The 23,326-nt window shown below is 36.1% G+C and overlaps 1 protein-coding gene across 1 annotated transcript; it reads left to right on the top strand.

The window, feature by feature from the left end:
- The first annotated feature begins 9,497 nt into the window (after positions 1-9,497).
- On the top strand, positions 9,498-15,505 carry LOC115445265 (serine protease inhibitor 3/4). The gene is made up of 9 exons (XM_037441208.1): positions 9,498-11,171; positions 11,453-11,535; positions 11,871-12,014; positions 12,528-12,731; positions 13,023-13,121; positions 13,458-13,598; positions 13,839-14,051; positions 14,131-14,290; positions 15,223-15,505. Exons 1-9 carry the CDS (start codon positions 11,084-11,086, stop codon positions 15,375-15,377), a joined length of 1,287 nt encoding a protein of 428 aa, XP_037297105.1. The 5' UTR covers positions 9,498-11,083; the 3' UTR covers positions 15,378-15,505.
- Positions 15,506-23,326: the final 7,821 nt, after the last annotated feature.

Genomic DNA, 23,326 nt, shown 5'->3' with positions numbered 1-23,326 from the left:
TTAGGCCTTAGTCCACCACGCTGGCCTAGTTGCGGGTTGGTAGACATCACACACCCTCAAAAATTCCTAAAAGAGAATTTCTCAGGTATACAGGTTTCCTCACGATGTTTTCCTTCACCGTTAAAGCAAGAGATCATTCACAAAGAATACACACAATTTTTTTTAGAGAAGTCAGAAGTGTGTGCCCTTGGAAGGATTTGAACCTGCGGACATTTGTCTCGGCAGTCCGTTCCACAATCAACTAGACTATCGCTGCTTATATTGCTGAAGCGTTAGACTGATATTTATTTCCCACGGCGTCATAGGTAGCGAACCTATTCTTATATCAGATATGAATAATATTTTCTATTACAGATGTTTTTTTACCTATCTACCAAGAAATGAAAACATTAAAAACAAATTCAAGAACGAGAAAAGGCAATAGCTTACATCTGTATTAGTATTGCGATATTCGTACACAAACAATTCAAATCTGGTCAGCGGCTTTTGTCCCCAAAAGCCGGACCCAAGAAACAATCTTTCACATCAAAGCTCCTTCAACAATTCACCAATTGGCAATTGCACAAAATTGCAGACAAAATGGACGTTACTATCTGAACAAATTTATAGAGTGGCTGGACGGACGAACCGACGGACCGACGAACAAAAGATACATTTACATAACAAATTGAAGGGCCGCGGACGGGTTGCCGCTACAATGCCTATGCAGGGTTAACTTTGTGGCCCGCTCGCTTTTATTGCATGGTATGCGAGACTGGAGTGTTGTTCTTCTGTTTACTACGTAAAAAGAAGGGTTATGTGCTTTCGTTATTATGGTAAAGCGGTATTGAAAAGGTGAACTGTGGCGAAGGTCTCAGCTTCTAATTTGCTGATTTTTAAACAGTTGGGTGGGTAATTATTGTCAGTTGATTGAAGATGACCTCCTTTATTGGAGAGAAGCTCTGTGATCAGAACTGGTACCATCTTAGATGATATAAAATATTATGTACAGAGCTAAAGCATGCCTTGGTAAAACTGCATACATACAATAATTGTATGGCGTGCGCTACAACTATTATGTTGAAGTCGCGGGTACGTATCCTGGGTCGGGCAGTGGTAGTGGATTTTTCCTGTGGTATAAGCCGTGGGTCTGAAATTTTAACCCGATATGACGATAGGCTCGTATACATCATGGAACGGAATATACTTGGCAAAAAGATTTCGCCATGTGCCATTGCTTATCTCTTCCGGGATAAAACACGTAAGTGTATGTGTGTGTGTCGAGATAGAATATATAGATATAAGATCCCAAGATAAATTGTTTTGGGAATACGGGCATGTGTTGTCTAGCTTAAATCACTAGCCTTGCAGTAAATCAGGAATTCCATACATCTTTCCATCAAAAAGATACTTCCATAATTAAATTAAGAACCGTTAAACAATTTGCAAATGAATTCAAATACATTCCCATTAAGTGTCCTCAAACACGGCGCACTTAAAATTAAAAAAGGCAAATTCATATTCAAAAGTATGAAAATCTTAAATACAGTTTCTAAAAGCGTTCCCCGGTTTATTTGCGGATAATCATTCATTTATTATTCATTTTGCAAATTGTCAGCAAACTTCTTAAATCGAAATGTACGAAGATTGAAATCTCCAAAGTTGGTATGAAAAAAATTTCCTTCCCTTCTTAAAACCCACAATACAAACTTGGCGATTAAGATTTTTCTTTCACTTTTCAAATTAACATGAAAATGTACTTCTGTTGGTTTATCTTTTGATTAATTTTACTTAATATACTTTTACGATGCTGAGAATTTTGAAGTATGTATAAAGTATTTCGATTGTGGATTGTGAAGTATGCCAGCTCGCCGTAGACCTGATCATTCTATGTAATAGTGTAAGATAGTTTACAGTTTCCATAGTTAACACCTGAGGAATAACAAGTGACGTGGTAGTAATTGAAAGATCACCTTATTTTCGCGGGCAATAAACGCATTATCCTTCACTTGGGAGGTGAGTGGAACGGCTATGTTGGTTTCACCTGTCTTACGGCCCAATGTCGACACTCGAGAGTATAGCATCATCCGAACTAGCATTGTACTGCGATGTCAATAGAATCATGCTTGCATTGTTGCCTTAATTTAAAATTCTGTCGGAGTTCCTTTGGCCTTAAACAATCTCATTTACAGCAAGAAATTAAACAACAAAGCTGCACACTACGTTAACTTGTGACAGCACCACGCACAAGTGTGACGTATGAGACCTCACAAACAATTTGAAACAAAGCCATTTCTCCGTAGAAATTCCTAAAAAATCGCATCGCCCCAAGCGAGGTTATAAAAAATTAAATCATTATTCATGTAAATTAAAAAAGATACGTTTCCATACCTCACACGTTCGTTTAGTAAAAAAAAATGATATCATACCACGGTACATTGCTCGCCCTAATGAGCCCGTATTACAACGAGTTTGTCATTTCGAGATACATTATTATAAATTAATCCAGGTGTTATAAAAGGGAGTTATAGGTGCAATATTACGCGAACTTTATATATGACTTTCTCCACTGTTGTGAGGCTGCCTCGGTAGTATAGTAGTATTGCGTACGCAGTACGGCCACTGCTTCGAGATCCCGGGTTCGAATCCTGGGTCGCGCAAAAGTGATATGTGGTTTCTATGCTTACTATTAGCCCGAAGTTCGGAACTTCGGCCTGATATGATAATAGACTCGTCGTCTATTACGTTATGGGGTGAAATACACTGGGTGAAAAGTAGATGCACTGGTTGCACCTCTGCTCAACCTTTTGTGGATAAAGGTGTGAGGTATGTGTGGGAAATTATATAAATGAATTTTCACTATAGGAAAAGTATTTAGGCGTATTTTTAACTAATTAGAGTTGATGATAAGTACAGCATATATTATAATATAAACAGTAGCAAAAAATTGCAGAGTATAGCATAGCTATTACGAATACAAATATTGATCGACAAAGAAGAATTGAATTCTGGTAACTAACACTGTTATTCCATAAGTCACTGTTTCTATTTAGTGGCGAGAATATCTCTATCAAACGAATAACCTTCTCTCGATATTGGCAATATAAAAATGTGTTGCCGTATTGTAATAAAAAAATCCTAACATTTTTATTACCAAGCAACATTTTAAACATTCAAAACACAGAGTAATTCACATTACTCACATTTCCATATTTAAACGCGTGGGACGCACTCAGGGAATTACGTGTGAATGTAGCCCTCATTTTAATGGACTTAATATGTGAGGATTACAGTTTCTTTTCATATATTGTAGTAAATATTATAATATAATAATATGTGGGGCTGAAATCCCCGGATTAATTCATTTTGTGTGGGTTTTTTTAACGCTGTTCAAACTGAATAACTAGAACGGATCGATTTAAGTAAGGTCGTAAAAAGTAACCCAAATACCTTCTAAAAAGTTCAAAAAGCTACGTCAACCAAACATTTAAATCAAAAAAAGACAGGGCTTTAATCATGGCTATTATATTGGCAGAATACAGCTGAGTATAGTCCAAGTATAATGTAAATCCTAAGTTTAGGAATGTAGACAGGATTTGTTTGTGTGACGTCAAACGTCACACAAACAAATCCTCTCTACATTCCTAATGCTCGTTCCGCTCTGCTGACAGTCGGCTACGCACCCATAATTCGACGACATGTTCAGTGTTCACATATAGTGGTAAAGACTGAGATACAACAATATTAGCCAATCACAACGGCCCTATGACTACGAACTGGCTGCTATGCCGTCAGCACTGCTCCGTCTTTAGATAAAAAACGTCTATGAATAAGGGGGTTAGTATAAAACATGCTAGTTTTTGACTTCTACTATAAAAATCGATTGAAAATAAAGCTAAATTAATAATACCTAACAGCTCGATGCTTTCTTAAATTGATACCTCCCAAACCAAATACCTGAGTACACCCACTTCCACACTCATAACTCGCTGAAGAACCATTTTCAAATCAAACGTTGGCTAACGCGAAATAACGTCGGTCTGCCGGTAGCCGCCTCTCAATAGTATTCAATGCTTTCACTGCCTAGTTCATGGAATATCAAACTACTGCTTTTAGTAATAACTATTACTTTTTAGTATATAGTTAAATGTTAATACTTGACCGTTAGTTTTGTAAGTAATTTAGAGTAAAGTGAAAAAGAAAAGTGTTTTAATTAGATTGTTACAATAATTCGAATTCACCACCTGATATGACGTCGATTCGTTCTCTCAATAAATATGATGTGTAATCTATGAGGTACTAGTTTAGACTTTCAACAACCATAAAGGTATCTCTAAAACTTTACATTGTAGTGATTATCTGGTATTAAACTACCATTTTTTTCGAAGTAATGATACAAGCACATGACCTACCTCAAACGTATATCAAGAGAAACGTCCATCCATAAACAACGCGACCAAGTTCGTCAACAACAAAGTAATATTACCTCGTCCTCCGTCTGCCCTTATTTATGTTCATAAATAAGAGATCATCAATTAAGAGAGTTACACTATTAATTATTCAGCTTAGATCGCAATAGAAAATCGAAAAACTCAATTGCACTACTTTTGAAGGATGACACAACATGCATTAGACATAGTAATAATAATCATTATTAAACTAACCAAGAGAGATAAAGTTACTTAGATTAACAAAATAATTGAAAATATAATGATATCATAAGTTCAAATAAAAATATAAATAATGACAATAAACTAAATACAAGGACATTAATCTAGCAGAATATATAGTCTTCCTGATATTTTTTTACGAGAGATCGGCAAATTGGCTTCCGTACACCTGATGTTAAGCGAATTGAAGCCCAAATAAAGGGCCGACCGGTAAAAGATACAAGAATCCTCAGACGTGACAGACATGCCGGCCTGCATAATTGCTTTTTCACGCTAAACTTGAAGGACTCCAAGTTATATGAACGAGGGAACATGTGAACTCGCAAACCATATTAAATAATACCTTACACTGCTTAGGGATTAAACTCGCTACTATGTCCTTTAAATTGTTAAAATGGTCAACAATGCTTACAATATTCGCCGGGCAACAAAAATCGTCAATACAGTGCAATCAATAAAAAAATGCTCAACCAAAACATAGCTCCCCAAGTCCTTTAAATCTATAAACCTCTTTTCTATCAAAAAATTCCATAAAGCAGCATAACCCATATCGCGTCCATAAAATCCAAAATAAACAGTATTTTGAAGGTAAATAAGGCATATAATCGCACAAGGGCGGGTATTAAGTGCGCACCATACATTCTGTATTGGAGTCAATGTGGAGATAAAGGCGTCGGTGGAGCGTGAAGATATCGGTCCGGGGCCGGGCCGGGACGGTCCGACCGACCGGCGGGAGTAAGCTCCCTCACACGCGGATTTATAGCTCAAGATCGACGTAAGGACATGTCCGATGCCCGCGCGAACTCATATATACGGAACGCATCACGATTGAGAGTATAAATATTGAGGATTTGTTTCTAGGAAAGATGCAAGGATCTACTAGATGGAGGATTTTGGTCGTGCAACTTTTACGACGCTCGGTATTTCTTCCGCGTTTGAATAAGGTTTTTTCTATGGTAACACTAAGGAATACATTGCACCCGGCATGTTAGACCGGTAAGAAGTTGAGATCCTGGAATGTGGCCAGAATTACGCGGTTTGTTCCACTGGAAATACACCAGCTGACTTCGTAACGCGTTTTTTTCTAACGAAGCCATTATTGTGGATTTTTCAGCACGTGAACAGTAGTAACTATCGTGTTAACTTCCATTATATCAGGTACCTTTCTTGTCCTAATATTCCTTACCTTAAGCATCTAACAATGTGTCTTACTAATAGCAACGAAGTCTGAACAGAGGAACTGTGTCTAATGCATTTGCAACCAATAATATTAACTTTCATTTATAACGCCTTGTATAATGGTAGGGGACTACTAACTACTAGTAAAATATAAGGCTCGAAGAACGATCTATTTGGATAATAATTTGTGTCAATTTTTACTCAATAATGGGTTGTCCACAATGATATTTAGGTTATCGCGTTAGATTCGCGTGCACAGGTGAAAATTCGAGAATTACGCACTAGATATATCCCTTTAAATCTGTATAAAAGCATGCTCAAACATTTCATGATCAGGGGCGTTTGGAACATACCAAATGTCATTATTGATAAAATAGTATGCCACCAGCTCGTTTGTAAATTAACTGAGTGCACAGATGTAGGAAAAAAATATACTTAAACGCTTATTCATCACGTAAGCAAACACAGTCACGCTTATGATGAGTCAAGGTACATGATAATTTTTAATTATTACTTAAATAAAGTCGCTTACATAACTAAAGACATTTTATTTCTAAAACTATCACTGATCCGAAGTTATACAGGGTCATATTGACATTGCGTTACTAAATGAAATCACATACTCGTCTTCACCTTTGCTGATATTGTGCCGAAGATAATCCATTAATAACTAATATTTTCACGAAAAATCCTGGTTTTAGTTTCTGATTTTTTGATCATTTTATAGTCCAATGCGAATATGGCGTGTGCGTGGGTGTATTTCTGACTGAAAGTATGACGTTGCCACTACAACGAATTCTCTCAGAGTAGTAGAAGTGGCTTTAGGGCGCGTAAAACTAAAATTACTTTTAATTAATATTCGAAACTTACACTTTTTTATTTTACATCTACGGCTCAAGTAACTTATTGTAGTGTTATTTCCAAGTAAATAAGTATGTGGTTTTATTAAGAAACGTGATGTCAAAATGACCCTGTATAAAGAACCAGGTTAATTCTGTCTACTCACTCATCCCCTTATTGATCCTTTATAATACCTCTCACAACATCTAGAGTTAAGTACATCAGAAAACAAATACAGAATAGTCGGAACGCAGTCGCATTGAAATTCAAATAGCCCAGAAACTGGCCAACGATAATGCACAGTGCGCTGTATTTCTCCAGTATATCAATGAGAGTAAGAGGATTCCGTTGATACGATTTGACACGAGCTCGGTCTATACTTTAGGGGGCAAGCGAAGGTTTGGACTGAGATTTGAATTTATTTGTATCAATAAATGTATGGATTGGAAAGATGTATGTCTTGGAAATACATTAAAGATGAATGATAAACTAATATATTCGGGAAGTCATTTTCAAAATATCCACTATGGTGTTTATAATTCTTAGAAACTGGTATTTTGGCAACACAAACTCCAACTCCAACAACATAATCCGTAGAAGCTGGTGCATTAGTCCAATATTGCAATTATGAATACATATTTACTATAATACTCGTATACTAAAGGAATTGATGATGTCATATCAAACCGCGTTAAATAAATCCTTAATAACGCAAGCCTAATCGGTGTAAACTAAAGCCAATGGAAAAAGAGCGTAAACGTAAAGGTAAAAACGTAAAAAAACACCGCTTTCGATCTAGCGAATGCGAAATTTAAGGGGGAATTGGTGCAATTCCGTTTTGCCATGCAAGAGTGCACAAACTTATTAGCGCGGGACAGTCCCGGCGTCCCGGGGCAGGCCGGGAGCTGCCTTCACTTTTTGCACTTTGATAGTTGATTGAACGTGCCGATTGATATCTGCCCTGGTGACTCATTTTCTAGCGTTTTTTTAACCGTTCCATCACACGTGACACGGTTAATTTGACGCGTTTTTTCGCTTTTTTTATCAGTTATTACTTCTGCCGTCGATTCGATGTCTTTTTATTCAACTAGTGGTTGTTTTGTTTTTATTGTGGATAGGCTTGAATAGTTTGACTTGAATTAGCTGGAGAGTGGTAGGTGTGATTATTTTGATCGTATTTATATGCCTTCGAAAATCTTTTTTAATACTTCATATTATAGTAAAGTTATATATTGACTAATGAGGAAAAAATATATTAGGAAATTTATTTTTTTGAATTCCCGTTGGTATTTTTGTAAGCAAAACTTTTTTGAGTATATTGAGTATCTTTATTTGAGAAGTAAAATTTATTTTTAAATATTTAGAGTATGTATAAAAAATATTGTATATTATACTATAACCATAGAGGACAACACACAGAATAACAAACACACCATAAAACAAACATCAAAAAACAAATGACTATAAAAGCCGTTAGAACATTAAAATTTGAAAAATAAATTTAAACGAAAGCGGCAAAATACACAGAAACGGAAAAACAATAAGGTCCAAAACAGAATAAATTAGATAAATAAACTCGCAACCGGCCAGTATTTGTCGAAGAGCGAAGTTTGCAATTCGTTATTCAATTCGATATTTTTAAAAGACATTTTGACACACATGTAAGTTAAAAAGCAGATGGAAATGCAGCGCTTGCTGGTGAGCTCGTTAGATAAAAAACGATGAATGGAAACACAAATGTGCACACGTCTCGCCCAACAACATTAGAATAATTGATTAACTAAACGCAAAGAGAAATAATCGCGATTCAGCGTTTTACCAACTAAGGCGCGCTGCACGCGACCGATCGGCGACGGTCATTTTAAAATATAATTTTATTTTCATATTTGGATAGTTGAATTTATAATAAGTAAATAGATTCGTTGTATCTAGTAAATAAGTGACAATAATATGACAAGGCTAGATTTCATTTTTTTCTAAGATGATTAACAGCAATATAATAATCACAAAACATATAGGCATTGTAAGCTATATCTTATCCCAATGTTCGATTGACGCAACAAACTCTTAAAGGATGGCAATCAAATTTATATGTTTTTTTCTTTTAACCTGGCAGCCCCCCCCCCCCCCCCAAGCAATTCTCGTGTACTCGGTCTTAACACCGAATGCACGCCCATGCACGGGCGAACATTATGCCGCGACTTTAGGCACGTAGTGTAATGTGTATACCTCTTGGTTGCCAAATACACATTAAAGCCTATACCTAACCGCGGCAGTTCCCCAAAAAAAAATATCAACTCCCTCTGGAGTTCCAGTCCCAGGAAAATACTAAGACGCCTATCATATTGTTTAATTATAAAATCAAATCCGCCATTTGATTAATTAAAGTCTTCCATATAAAATGTAAATCGGTCGCAACACCGCATCCAGCCTAAATCTCGTCCGTGCCAGGAAAAATGATTTATAAAAGCTCGCTCCGTTTTCCATCTCTTTCACTCTTAAACCGTACGTATATATCCATCCCTGTCCATTCTAGTCCAATTTCACAGGCTGCTGAATGCTTCCACAGGACCTCGGTAATGCCTCTATTGATTAAGAAGCCTGAATATTCATTCAATTATATGCGAACGTGGTTTTCTGATGAAATGCTCCGGTTTATGGTATACGGCGTGTTGATATTTTGCGTTAAGATTCGTTATTAAAATGAGGATTTGCAAGCGGTTCCGGTATCACCGTTTACTGGCCTGCCTTTGAATGTTGATGGTTAATTAAGAGTTAGCGTTGCATAATATTAATTAAGGTGGGTTTATTGATTTCTAAATGTAATATTCAAGCTGCTATTGCTTCTATTCTCGATTCAAGTAAAGTATTTATATGCTGTGTGCTAAAAGGTGTGCTATAACACGCCTGAATTGTCTCGCATTAGAGTTTATGTCGAATACAGCATGAGTAATCTATAGCATCTTTTCAAACACCTTCGATGGCATAGGCGCAACCGTATGTATATAAACAATAAATTATATAAAGAGGGCAGGTAAAACTCATGTTGTACGAACGAATAGTCTCCACCGGGGACATAGTGATATTCTCAAAATTGGACGCGTATGCGTCTTAGGATCAGTTGGCGTCTGGACTCTAAGACACGACAGCATAATAATGTATTATCGAAAGTTATATTTTTAACATTTTATACATTAATGATTGCGTCATGATATACCTTTTAGTTAAAATATTAAGAAAGTTTAAAACTAGCCTTAAACTACTAATTTTTACCATGCTGAAATTGAATCCACAACTCATCATGTATCAAACCCATCCCAAACCTTTTTATAAAAAGGGGTAAAATCCAATACTATAAATAAAAAAACATATTCATATCGGCTAGAGGCGCTCGCAATATCTCCACGAGTCGAGGCAGGAGGCAAGGCGCGGAGGATCGCGGGGTTTCCACACAATCTATCCTCGGTATAATGGAGCTGTTAAAGACAATATTCCGGGTAACATATTGAATGCAGCTCGAAGAATGTGTAAGCGAGCGAGCGGCGACGAGTCGGCCGGGGTGATGGCGTACTGAGCGCAAGAATTTTATCATAAATCCTTCTTGTTCCTATAAAGTTGAAAAATGAGATGAATATGTCGTTTCTTCATAACACGCGTCACGCTTGGCTCGTACATATTAGTTACAGTAACCAACATTTTAATTAATAGATATTGCTTAGTTATATAGCGGCCGTGAACTCATTATGAGTGTCCGTTTAGCATATGGAAAAGGTGGTTTCTTGCACCTCAATGACCGTATAAAACTAGCGTCCAACGTTACACACCAGTGTTTTAGGTTAACGATACCTTACATAAAGAAAATGAGTACAGTATAGTTCAATTTACAACACCACTTTCAAATTAAAACAAATAAAACCTTAACTTCAAAATCCATTCCTCCGGCTACACCACGACCCTAAAGCAGCGATAAATCGGTAGCTACATCTGGCCAGGAGCTCGGTTCAATTTTATTACTATTCTCTTCTGGCTCCGACTTATTTGATTCGCCCGTCAAAGCGCCCGGCCGGGACACTCCGTGGCATTATCTCCCTCTCATAGAGCCTCGCGGAGACTTATCTATCACGCCTTTGTCGTCTATACCTTTTAAATTGTAGCTTCTACGGTATTGCGTTCCGTCTTCGCTAAATTTACATACTCGGTTGTATTTTGTAATATTTTTGGAGACTATTGCTACGTTTATTGATTCCAATTGGTTTATTTGCTCATTTTTTTATGACGCTTACAAATAAATATAATATTCCTTAAAAATTAGGCAACGGGGAAGTTATTTCTACTACTACTACTACTATTTCAAAATCTCAATAGAAACAAAACGTCCAATAAAATTTACGCAATATCACACTTCTTATGTAACAATGAAATTTACAGCCGTTTTATTACCTTTACTTTACAATTGTATAAATTCTTGTAAAATGGTGAATGCTATTCTCAGTATTATTTTGAGTGAGTTACCAACATTACAAATAGCATATTTTATTAAAGATTAATACTATGTTAATTTTGTGTATTTATATAGGATAATTTATGAACCAGGCTGCATTACCTCATTATATATTTATTTTTGCAATACACACGAACATATAAAGTTTGCCTGCCACTAAAGACGGTTTTAGTCCAGGACAGTGGTAAAACTCGACACGGCCCAGTTTATTTAAAGATATTTTTGTCGACAGCGTGGGTCTACTTATAACTTCATTCATAATTTCAATTACTTTATTTTTCAGTTTGGAATGCAATTCAATTTGGTTTAGTTTGCAGCGATGCAAAACTCCCAGCGTTCAATAGCATGCAAAACAGACTTGCATTGGTGAGTGCCTCGTAAAATTATTTTTAAATAGATATATCAGAAAACTTATACAAATGATACTTAATTATTTTCATTATTATTTTACTTTATGAACTTAATATTTAAGATTTGACTTTGTTTTCACGATCGGCCGTTTACCTGATATCGATCTCCTCTATAGAGATACGATTTCCAATATCTATCCAGTTATTCCTCAAATAAAAGCTTGCAATCAGTTTAATTTGTTTGACACTTTCTTCTTTTGCTCAAATAATATATAAAGCAAAATATCGTCATCCTTAATGCATATAAATGATTTAAATATTAATTGTTCCTTTAATCATTATATTTTAAAGGACGCACTCAAGTCCAAATCTGGTCAGAACGCAGTGGTGTCGACGTTGTTTGTAAAATTCCCACTGTGTAAGTTAGCAACTGTCGCAGTCGGTGAGGCTAAACAGGAACTTCTCTCTGTACTGGGCTATAAAACTGATGGATCAGTGAGTATTTCACATTAATCTATAAACTACATCTAAAACCCTGTAGTTACAACGTGTTTTAGCTTGTTCAATCAAAATGCCTTTGAAACTAATATTCCCAGCTTTTTATCTTTGCATTTGATACACACAAATTAATCCTAATAACATTGTAAAAGAAAAGGAGTTGTTGACTTTCATGTTAATTTAACAAATATTTTTAAAACTTATTTTAGTACCAGCTTTTGTTCGTAGCGTCGCCCGAGTGAAACAGTTTTTCCGCGTTAAAAACCCCGCTATATATATTCTCGCAATAAAAAGCTATGTCCTTCTCAGTGTCTCAGGGAATTTTCTTAGGATATTTCATCAAAATCCGTTTGGTAAATTTAGATTTTATTACGTTCAGACAGATACACGTACCGAGGAACAACATATTCTATAATAAACATAAGGATATATTTATACAACGATACGACACCAAGAATTCTCCTCTCTCGAAATACTTAACCATCCAATATTCCAATACAATTTTTCCAGATCAAAACCTGTTACACAGAAATGAAAGAAGTTTTTGACTTCTTGAAGCAAGCAGACCTAACGCTCGTCAACAAAATGTATGTCAACTATACGAATGACATTAAGCCTGATTTTATAACCAATTCAAGTCTGTTGTATGGAGTGCAGGTTGAGAAAGTTGGTTTCAACTACCCTTCTGCGGCGCAGTCTTTCATTAATCGCTGGGTAAGCCATTAAATTAAACTGTATATTTAAATATATAAAGGATTACGACATACTCTATATACTATAGTAAAATTAGAATTAGCATGTAAGTAGGTTTACATATCAATAAATATGTGAAGAATTCTTCTTTTACCCCTTTTTAAGAATGTTGCACTCATGTAAGAGTGCGATATTTGATATTTCAAGTTCATATAGAAGAAGTAGAGAAAAATAAAATGTATTTATAATATGTGTAAGAAATATATTCAATTCGACAAAACCACTAGTACATGTAAACCGTGCTGATTGCAGATCGAGACAGCAACTTACAAGCGCATAAAAGATGTCGTCGATAAAAAGGATATTGATAAGAATACCACAATGATATTAGTGAATGCAGCTCACTTCAAGGTACGCCAGGGTGTTCCTACCAACATAGATAATCTCACGCCTACATGCTCGAAAGGGTAAGAAATTAGAACAACCAGTGCACTAGTAGCGAACTTTATTACAAAGCATTATGCGAGTAAATTTAAAGCCCTACAGAATGTAAACAATCTTGGTCAATACAGGTCATTTCTAGATTATATAAACCCACAATTATTTAGATTAAATAAATCAAAAAAATCTTTTAGAAAATTATTTGTCATCATCAAACTTGTGTGACAATCAAATATCATCATACTTGGAATCCAAAAATCTGTCAATAAAATTGAAGAGTTTGAAAAGGTTTCATTTATTTTTAAGCTATCCTGGGAGTTTCCTTTCGACCAACGGATGACTGTGAACAAGAAGTTTACCCAGTACAATAAGAAAAAGATAACGATCCCGATGATATCCAAAGTGGATCAGTTTCTCTATGGAGATGATGAAGCTAATGATCTCAGGGTAGGGTAACTCATAACAATCGCTATCCAAAATTGTTAAATTCAAAAGAATAGTAATGTTTTTTTCGAATTGTAAGTATTTTAGAAGATATGGCATAAATTTGAAGAGATTTTCCATTTTTAACTATATTTATTATTATTATTTATTATTATTTATTATACACAGGAACATCAACAGTTTACACATACAATTAATATTATTTAAAACACTAGTAAATGTGACAGGTTTTATTTCTTGCAGATGCTTACATATTATCTAGGAGCTTGGGGGACAGCAATAACGTACGTAATGCCAAACAGCGCTCAGGATCTGCCCGGATTTCTAGACAAACTGCAAAAGAAACCAGACTTGCTAGCACCATCTAAGAAGTTGATGCAATGGACGAGACTGAAAGTCTTTCTGCCTCGTCTAAAAATTAAATCGCATGTAGACTGGACTGAGTTTTTGAAACTGGTAAAATTTGTTTTAATAATAATTTTACTAACAAACCTCATTTATCATAAAAAAATGTTCCTTCAAATTTTTGATTCAGCTAGGCTTAAATAAAATATTCAACAACGCTTCATCGGGACTTGAGGAGATATTGCAGAAGAACAGTAGAACAAAAAATATATGGTTGAGTAAAGTGAAACAGAAGGTATTTGTGGAGATGGATGAAATGGGTGTAGCGAGGCACGATAGGCACTTACCAGGTAAGGGATAAACAATACTGTTATAGGCTCAGTATATTACATACAGCTTTAAGATGAGCAATAGTATTATCAGCTCAACCCACGATTTCCTTGCTAACAAGCCGTGTTTTGTCCACCACTCTATTTTTAGGTTGGATGGTCTTATCAACACTTTCGATATTCTTATGATGATTTCTCAGGAACACTTTGCCGCGAGACAATGCCTGAACAGCGGAGAACGCACAATTTCTAAAATAATTGTTCAAAGCATACCCTATGTATTTAGAATATGAATTGTAATTATTTTATATTTTTTAATTTATTATTTATCCCATGCCCTAGCCTCCGTTTTGTTTACAAAGGTTAAATAAAAATCAACCTTACGCATATATATGTCGGAGAAGCATTATTCCCGTCGACATCATCATTAGTAGTTGCGGACTTAGTGGGCGTTATCAGGGTAAAATGCGAGCACAAAACATAATGATCACAGATATTTTTATATTCGAATTCAAATTAAACAATATTTGTCACTTTACAATAATGAAGATAGAAAAGTGGACAATTACGACCGAGCAGCGGGTTCAGGGCACCGATCTTACTTTAACCAACAAATATTCTCAACGATCCAACTCGATCAACTCGACCAGTCACTATCATGATTCCTCCAACGAACGTCCAAAGCACTCATGGCCTACCTGAATAGTAGAGATGGCGCCTCGACCCCGCTCGAGGCACGTGCCTTGCTCTGATTGGTCGTTTCATAAATTATAATTTTTAAATAAACTTCTATTACATTATGGCTAATGCGTAAGGTTTTAAGTAATAGAAAAATGTAACAAATCAAATAAAATTAGATTAACAATTATTGTGCGTTATGCACGCAAACAACAATCAACCGGACACATAGCTTCCTCCGACATATATAATAAAAACTGAATAATTTCCAACAGACCAAGAGTACATGCAGCGCATCATGATGGGCCCGGGCATCAATATTTTGGAATTTGCCGCCGACAGGCCGTTTTACTTCGTCATCAGCATATCCCTCGGGAGCACCAGTCATGACGTATTCAACGGCGTGTATTATGGACCTGAATTGAATTAACGGACACAGACATTTTAATGCCAATAAAATGCTGTTTGGTGGAATATGGACAGGAATTTAAATTGATGAATTTATTATTGTTTATTGGAAGTTGAATATTAAAATGGGAAAATTATTTATATTTTAAATGCTCTATTATTTTATTCGTAACATTTGTAATGCTGGTATGTGTCGATCACCCGATATTGTGAATATATTAAAAAACAATGTGAAGGTTAAAATAAAGATATTTAAATACCATACTAAGCCGATTCTTCTAAATCTAATCATTTTTCATTTAATAAAAAATCAATACGCACTAAAAAACAGAAGCCAAACGATTACCGTCCAATTTCCAAAACGACATTCCAAATTGGCTCCAATAATGGGCAACTAAAAAGGCACGCGACCGTCACGTGTTTAGCGCATAATAAACACACCCCTGAAATCAAGGGTTGTCCGTACAAAGGGGTGAAATGGCTAGTTACCGTCCAATTATTAAAAGTCCATTCAGTGAAAAGGTAAATTAATTTCATCGTGTCATTGTTAAACATTTTATTGTAACCAATTTTGACGTTTTGTCTTTCTAATTGGACGATTAACATGGTTTGGTAAGCCTATTAAATTTTGTTGCGTTATATTTGTGTCATATTTTCCTCCTTTGGCTGACACTATTATATTATGCTTGTATGATATTAAGTACGAAAATAGTATTTTTGTAAATTGATTGACTGATTGCTTTCTAGCCGAATTGCGGTGAAGGCGACCAATCTTAACGCAGATCAGCCAGATTCAGAGGATATATTATAGTGCACAAGTATGTGCGCAATACACAGATGCACTCTCTGTTCCTTCACTCACATAGTCCGGTGAGACAGCAATCCGATATAACTGGAGGAAGATCAGGAATATCAGGCGCTGGACCAAAGGCATGACGCGTTTTCCGAGGCACGATAAATAAATTTTAAGACGGAAAAACCTAGTCACAGTAATTTTTTGACCCGAGCCGGGATTCGAATACCCAACCCCTCAGCGCATTAGTCGCATTATTACCGTGTACAATTAAATTGCCACTGAGGCAGTCTAAAACCAAATATTTTCAAATAAACTTACAGCGGTTCATTATTACTTTACAATGACTCACTTGAACTTCGAAAGGCTAAATCGATTTATCAAGCGGCAGTGAGAAAGAAACAGTAAATGAATAAATACTTATTATTTCCAATAAGTTTAAGAAATCTAAAGTACATGTCGAACAACAAGCGTCAAAAGCAAGAGTTGGGAGTCACAGTCGTCCTACCTTCGAAATTATGAGAGTCAAAATCACTACATAAAAGAACAGCACGCGAAACAACATAATAACCACAAGCCGACCAAGAACTGCAAAACCAGAATGTTCAAGAAATTATTGGGCGCTAAATCCAACTCCTGCAAAAGTTCTAGATCGTATAATATTCCAAAACTAAATTTCCATCCATACATTTGTTTCCATTTGAGGGTGACAAACGCCCCGGGCGGGTTGATTATACTCCCTGATTGTTATAACGCTACCCATTAGAATATCTGTTAAAGTGTAAATTGGTCATGCATACAGAACGCTACTGAATTTATTGGCCTATTCGATGTTATTTATTGAAAGATTTATTGTTTATTTACTGCTGTTTTCGCTACAAGATGGAGTTGATTGAAACTCTGACTTGCATTGTTTATTAATAGTAATCTGGCGAATTCCTATAGAAGTTCTCTATATGAATTTTCGTGGGTGTGTGAAGTCTACCATTCCGCACTAGGCCAGCGTGGTGGACAAAAGCCTAATCCCTCTTAGTAGTAGAGGAGGCCCGTGCCCGACAGTGGGATGGTATATAATACAGGGCTGATTTTATTATTATATTTATATATAATCTGGAGATGGCATGGTTTCCTTAACGTTATACTCTGACAAAATAAATAATATTTTTACTATTAAAAGAAATGTCACTAATCCACTATCCATGACACACAGGTTCTCTTTCAGATCAAATCTTGTAGAAGTGAGCCGACAGGTGACGTGTCTCCCGGGAGGCAATTAGTTCGCTACCAGACGCCGCCGGTTTGTCCGGTAAAGCCGGTCGGATCCGGTTGAGCCGGAGCAATGATTTTGTCACGTCAACTTCCCGGGGAACGGATTGTACGCGATATACGTCCTCAATGGAGTTTGGAGGCGCTTTTGTATTTGATGCCAGAATTTTTCAGAGTATCGGGGCTTAATATAATTTATTCGAGAAGTGCTTTATTTATATTTTTCTTTAAATGTTTATTTTTCTTTGAATTCGTGTGGATTCATCAAACGTAGTTTGAAAACTAACAAGTAACAATATAAATATAATTTGATAGTATCAAACCCTTTTTTACTAATACAAAATTACAATCAAGAAAATCCCCTTCCTTCTTCCACTTCATCCAACGACAACACAGACAACTTCAACATTGCGTTTGGCCAACCTTATGATAAGCAAGAGTCAAGTACCACTCAAGGAAGTCTGTCCTGAGCCACTATCCCACCATATCCTACCCGATCAATCTCTTTGTACACGATGCCGTGAGCTCAACATTAATTCGTGACATGTAGGCATACAGTGCCGGCGACCGCACCACGTCGGGCCGTTAGGTACGGTGCGCAGAAAAATCGCGGGCCGCGCGCTCTCTGACACCGGGTCATTTGTTAATTCGCTGAAATATGGTGGCAGGCGACGCCTATTCATTATAAGGCCAGCTCGTTTGTGCCACACGTGTGTGCATGTACCGATGGCATAATAATGTAAGTGCATTTGTGATTTTAATGATTTTGAGAATAAAACAGTATAATTCAACAGTAAATAAGAACACAGGTAGATTTTTAAAGCCTTTAATTATTTCTTATTTATCATGGTAAGATGTTATGAAAATTACAATTTTATAAAACGGATGACAAGGTGGAACGCTTACTAGAATAAAACCGCGTGTAATTTTGAGTAATTAGTGTATTGCGGTTATATTAAATACTTATGTCTTTGTAAGGAGTCTGTAAACCCTGAAAATATAGTTAAATAAATTTGAATAAGTATAATATTTTTAGAAATTAAAAACAAAACCTAATAAAATATCAAGCAAAAGTAAACAGGTTATTATTGAGCTATAAATTCACCAATTACAACTTCTCAACACCTGAGAAATCATTATTTCTCAGTTTTTATGCCTTTAATACATTCCTTTTCAATACTTCCATAACTAAATTAATGTTTATACTACACCGTAACTCTTATTGAAAAGTAAAGTTCACATTCCTTTACTCCGACCATACCCATCAAATTAATGGTAGTTACACAGTTTGTTACGCTCACCGTACTTGCAGCCGGTGCTACGTGCGGCGCACTGTATCAAATACAACCGTCTCACTCTGTCTCGAGTGCAGTGCAGCAATCCGTCACGCTCCCGCAGACATTGAATCAGCACTATATCATAGGGCCTATAACAAACGGTGTGGATTTCGTGAAAACTTATTTAAAAATATGACAGATAAAATATTGTAAAACTGAAATGTTTAGTTTTTCGATGCACAATTGTAGTCATAAAATTGAACCAATCATAGAATAAATGGGTGTTAGCGTCGATTCACGCACTAAAACCTTTCACAATATATTCCCAATATAAGGTATGATCCCATAATAATAAATAATAATAATATCAGCCCTGTATTATATACTGTCCCACTGCTGGGCACGGGCCTCCTCTACGACTAAGAGGGATCAGGCCGTAGTCCACCACGATGGCCTAGTACGATATCCTGCTCATGCAATCGCCAATTCCCTACTGACATACGAACGAGACTATGTAGATCCATCAAACAATTAAATAACAATATAGTCAACGATGGACATCCGCAACTCCAACAACGTTTCGTTACCGATTTAAAAAAAAACGAGAAACCTGGCATCCATAATATTATCATCGACAGACTTTGGAAGTCGCCAACAGAATATGGCCTCCCCTTAAGATATCCTTCGACCTTTACCTGATTTTATTTTCACCTCGTAACTAGGTATATTATGACGTAACATAATTCAACAGTAAATTTTAGCAAATTTTTCAACCCCTCAAAACACAACATAAAAAATTATCTATTTACCACCGGAAGCAGAAAAGTTACCACAAACCAAACACCAACTATTATAATTAATCAAGAGCAGAACAACGCGAAGCCACGGACAAATCTAGTCAACACTAAGGCTGTCTAAATTATTGGAAAACTTGCTAATCTGGAAGGCGGGCCGTGCAAATTCGATTAAAGGTTACCCCAACCGGAGCATTACCAACTTTCGCCCATAAGTACCGTCGAGTGTTTATTGCGGCCCTCATTTTATTGCTCAAATATTTTAGACTTTATGCTGAAGTATTTTGCATGTAGTTACTGAGCTGGTGAAAGGTAGGAGATTAGTGTCGTTTATAAAAGATATATTTTGTGTTTTGGAGATGGAGTATTCAGACATTTTTTTAACAATTCATGTTTATTGCTTCAAAACAGAAATACCAGCAATAATGTGCAAGCATTTACATGTAACGTTATGAAAGATTCCGCTGACAAAAACATTACTAAACACAATTTTAACTGACAGTACAAGTGCAGTGCTGTTATATGACTTTGTAAGTCAACGTTCAACAACAAATATATAGGTCATTCAATCATTAAATTATAACAATGCTGTTCCATAATGTCCGCGAACAATTGTGTGACACAATTAGACATATCCTCAAACAGAACATTAACTGTCATGTACCAAAACTCAAAAGCACCTTAGACAAAGATTTTATAAGCAATAATTAAGCAATGACGCCATAATCTGAATATAGTTACCTGCTCAAGGCTCATCCCTGAAAGCGGCGGTTGAATTGCAAGACAAACAAGACAACTATGCAGACGGCTAGTGAATGCAATCCATTTAATTAACATCCACAAGTTGACAGCTAAGGGTGTAACGATGGCGCATTTTGCTGGAAGTGGGCAGTGAGCGTTCATTGCCTTGTGATTATTGTGACATGAGTGGTATGAAACTGAAAATAACTTCTGCCATTTATGAATATTCTATGGCTGTTTCCAGAACATGACTAAATCTCTAAGCCCTTTTTAAAGGCATTCATAATAATAATAATAACTTACTATGAACTGTCGAGGATACACTCAGTTTTTTTATACGAATAAGTAACAATACCGGTTCTCACGTGATGACAATCAATACGACTGCCCATCAATAATAGCCACACTACTCGAACTTCACCCTGAGAAACTACTTTTCATAATGCCTAGTATTTACGCACATCTTTCATTCTCGAAGGGGTAGAGAAAGAACTAGTACACCCACTTTTCACCATGTGTATTCCATCTGTGATGAGATAGGGGGCGAGCCTAACGACATATCGGACACCACATCCAGACTACAGATTAATACTGAGAAGAAAAACTCAGTATTACTAGCCTACTCGACATTCGAACCCAAAACCTCAACGCGGCGATCATACCACTCATGCAATAAAACTACGTCAACGAGGCAATAATTACCCAGACTATATCTTTCAAGCTGAAACACAAGTGTTTTCATGATTTTGCAACTATAACCTTCAGCAATAAAATGAATGACTCGCCCCGTGACTAAGAAGGCTGCATACTCTTCGAAACTTCGAAAGAAAGTTATAATATAAAAACCGTGATAAAATCCGTATAATTTTATATCAATTAACAAACCTTCGACAAATAACTAAACATTTTGACTCCTTTAAATCGTTGAAATGTCAACGAATAACATGACATTAATCCTCATTCGGCGCGTAAATTAACAGCCGGTAAAACGTGCGTACAATTGCATCCGTGTCAACTTGTTAGTCACCGCAAACAGTGAATATGAAACAGCGTCGCGGGGCGTCGCGGTGCGGGACGTCGCGTCGCGTCGCCCCGATCGCAATCAACTGTATTTTGTTTGATTTGCAACATATCTCGTTAACCGGCGCATTAAACACCTCTCAATTATATTCATTGTGATCGGCCTGTTTATGTGTGATTTGCAGTGTCATGTTTTAGCGAAGGCTTTTGAAATAAATTTGGATGAAATAGATGTTTCATGAATGATTATCGTGTTTTCGTTTAATTTAGTATTTGCAGAAATAAAATAGAATTATTGCTACCACCTAACCCAAGAAAGAAGATAAACTAGAGCTTGAAGAAAGCACCTAACTATAGCAACTAAAGTACCATAATGTGCAAAGGGACATTTATGGTGCGTTAAACGTCTGTGGTGGGTATAAGTGCAATGGAGTACAATAATAGAGTAGTTGCCAACTTCTTTAAAATACACTTATCAAAATGTTTTTTATCCAAAATATATCAAAAAGGATTGTAAAAATCCACCCAATAATAAATAAGTTATAAAGCTTTGAAATTTGGTGGAAAGGGAAACTGTCAAATTACAGTTATATTGAAATGTGACGTCACCCAGTGCCCTTGGCCATGACGCTGCGTGAGTGAGAAAAGGACAGCGCGTTATCCCCACCACGCCCCCACTTTTGCTCACAACAATATTTCAAATATGAATAGCTGCTTTATTTTCAACCAATTTTGATGCTAATTTCACTGAAGAATTTCTTTATCATATGATTTTCTGTTACATATAAAATAATAAAGTAAATCAAACATAGAAAACTACCCTATTCAATACAATGTTTCCCTTACTATCCTTTCCTTTGTCTAATATAAAAAAAATGTCATCTACCGAAACATTCACCATAGCCTCAACCACGTCGTCTCCTAGTCAGGTCACGATTTTATCGCGCATCTAGATGCTTGGCTAGCCAAGCAGCAATAGCAAGTCACAGAAATATTTTTCTAACTGCGCACGCGACAAAAAATATAACAAATCCATCAACCCAAAGTGTAAATCCTGTTAATTGAAATAAAAAAGCAACCAAACAGCGTCCCAAGCGCCAGAAATTAACAACTCAATCACAATCTGTAACGTCGCAACCGGTACGTGTTGCAAATGCTAACAGCCTGTATTCGAGGCACGAGCGAGCCGCAAAAAGCTGCATAACGGACAATTATGATTAACAGTAATCAAATCAACTGCTTTGTGGTTGCCAATCGAGTTTCCATTGAAAAATTGAAGTCAAATTGTACGTGAGGAATTATTTTTTAAAATGTTTATTTTTTCATTGTCTTTGTTATAGAGTTGTTCGTATCTCCTCTTTGATGCTAGGTTTTGACTAAAATACATAACATCAGTATTTGTATGTTTTGGAGCCTAAAAATATTTGTGATAAGTTCATGATGAACTAGCAAACCTTCCCCGCCTAATCATAAAGACACATTTTATGAGGTATGTTTAACTATCTATTATATTTTCGTGATACGATGCCATGAAAGGTAAATATTACATAAACTATAAACATGGTGCTTTTATAAAAATAATCATTATATCTATATAACATAAACATCCAAACCCCATATACAGCTGTTCTTATACAAACATTTCTTTTTGGAATGACCGGGTGGCACAATATTCCTCAGCCTACCAGTCAACTTCAATAAACACCACGTCCAAAGTTGAATTGAAAAAGTAAAAAGATATCAAATACTCCCCGTAGATTAGACGCGATATCAATCACAAAAAGCAAACTTTTTTCATACGTGTTACAATGCGGGATTAAATATTATCATAAGCTTTGTGAAGGGAGGGCTATAAGCCGGCATGAGAAAAAACATTCGGCTGCTGCTGCCCAGTTAATAATTGATAACTAGAGTGTAATGTGCGAGTGGTTAATGATTATACAACATGTGCTTATGTATGTATGTCTGGACTGTTAGATGAGATGAAAGTAGTTCACCTTCGGTTTGTTGAACTTTTTTCGTCCAACATGTGTAGGACAACAATTCTAATTACAGAGAAATCACGCAAAGTTTTGTTGAT

Source organism: Manduca sexta, chromosome 22, assembly GCF_014839805.1.
Source record: "Manduca sexta isolate Smith_Timp_Sample1 chromosome 22, JHU_Msex_v1.0, whole genome shotgun sequence".
In the NCBI taxonomy this organism is placed as follows: domain Eukaryota; kingdom Metazoa; phylum Arthropoda; class Insecta; order Lepidoptera; family Sphingidae; genus Manduca; species Manduca sexta.
Note: the sequence above shows the minus strand (reverse complement) of the source record. Positions and strands in the feature narration are given on the sequence as shown.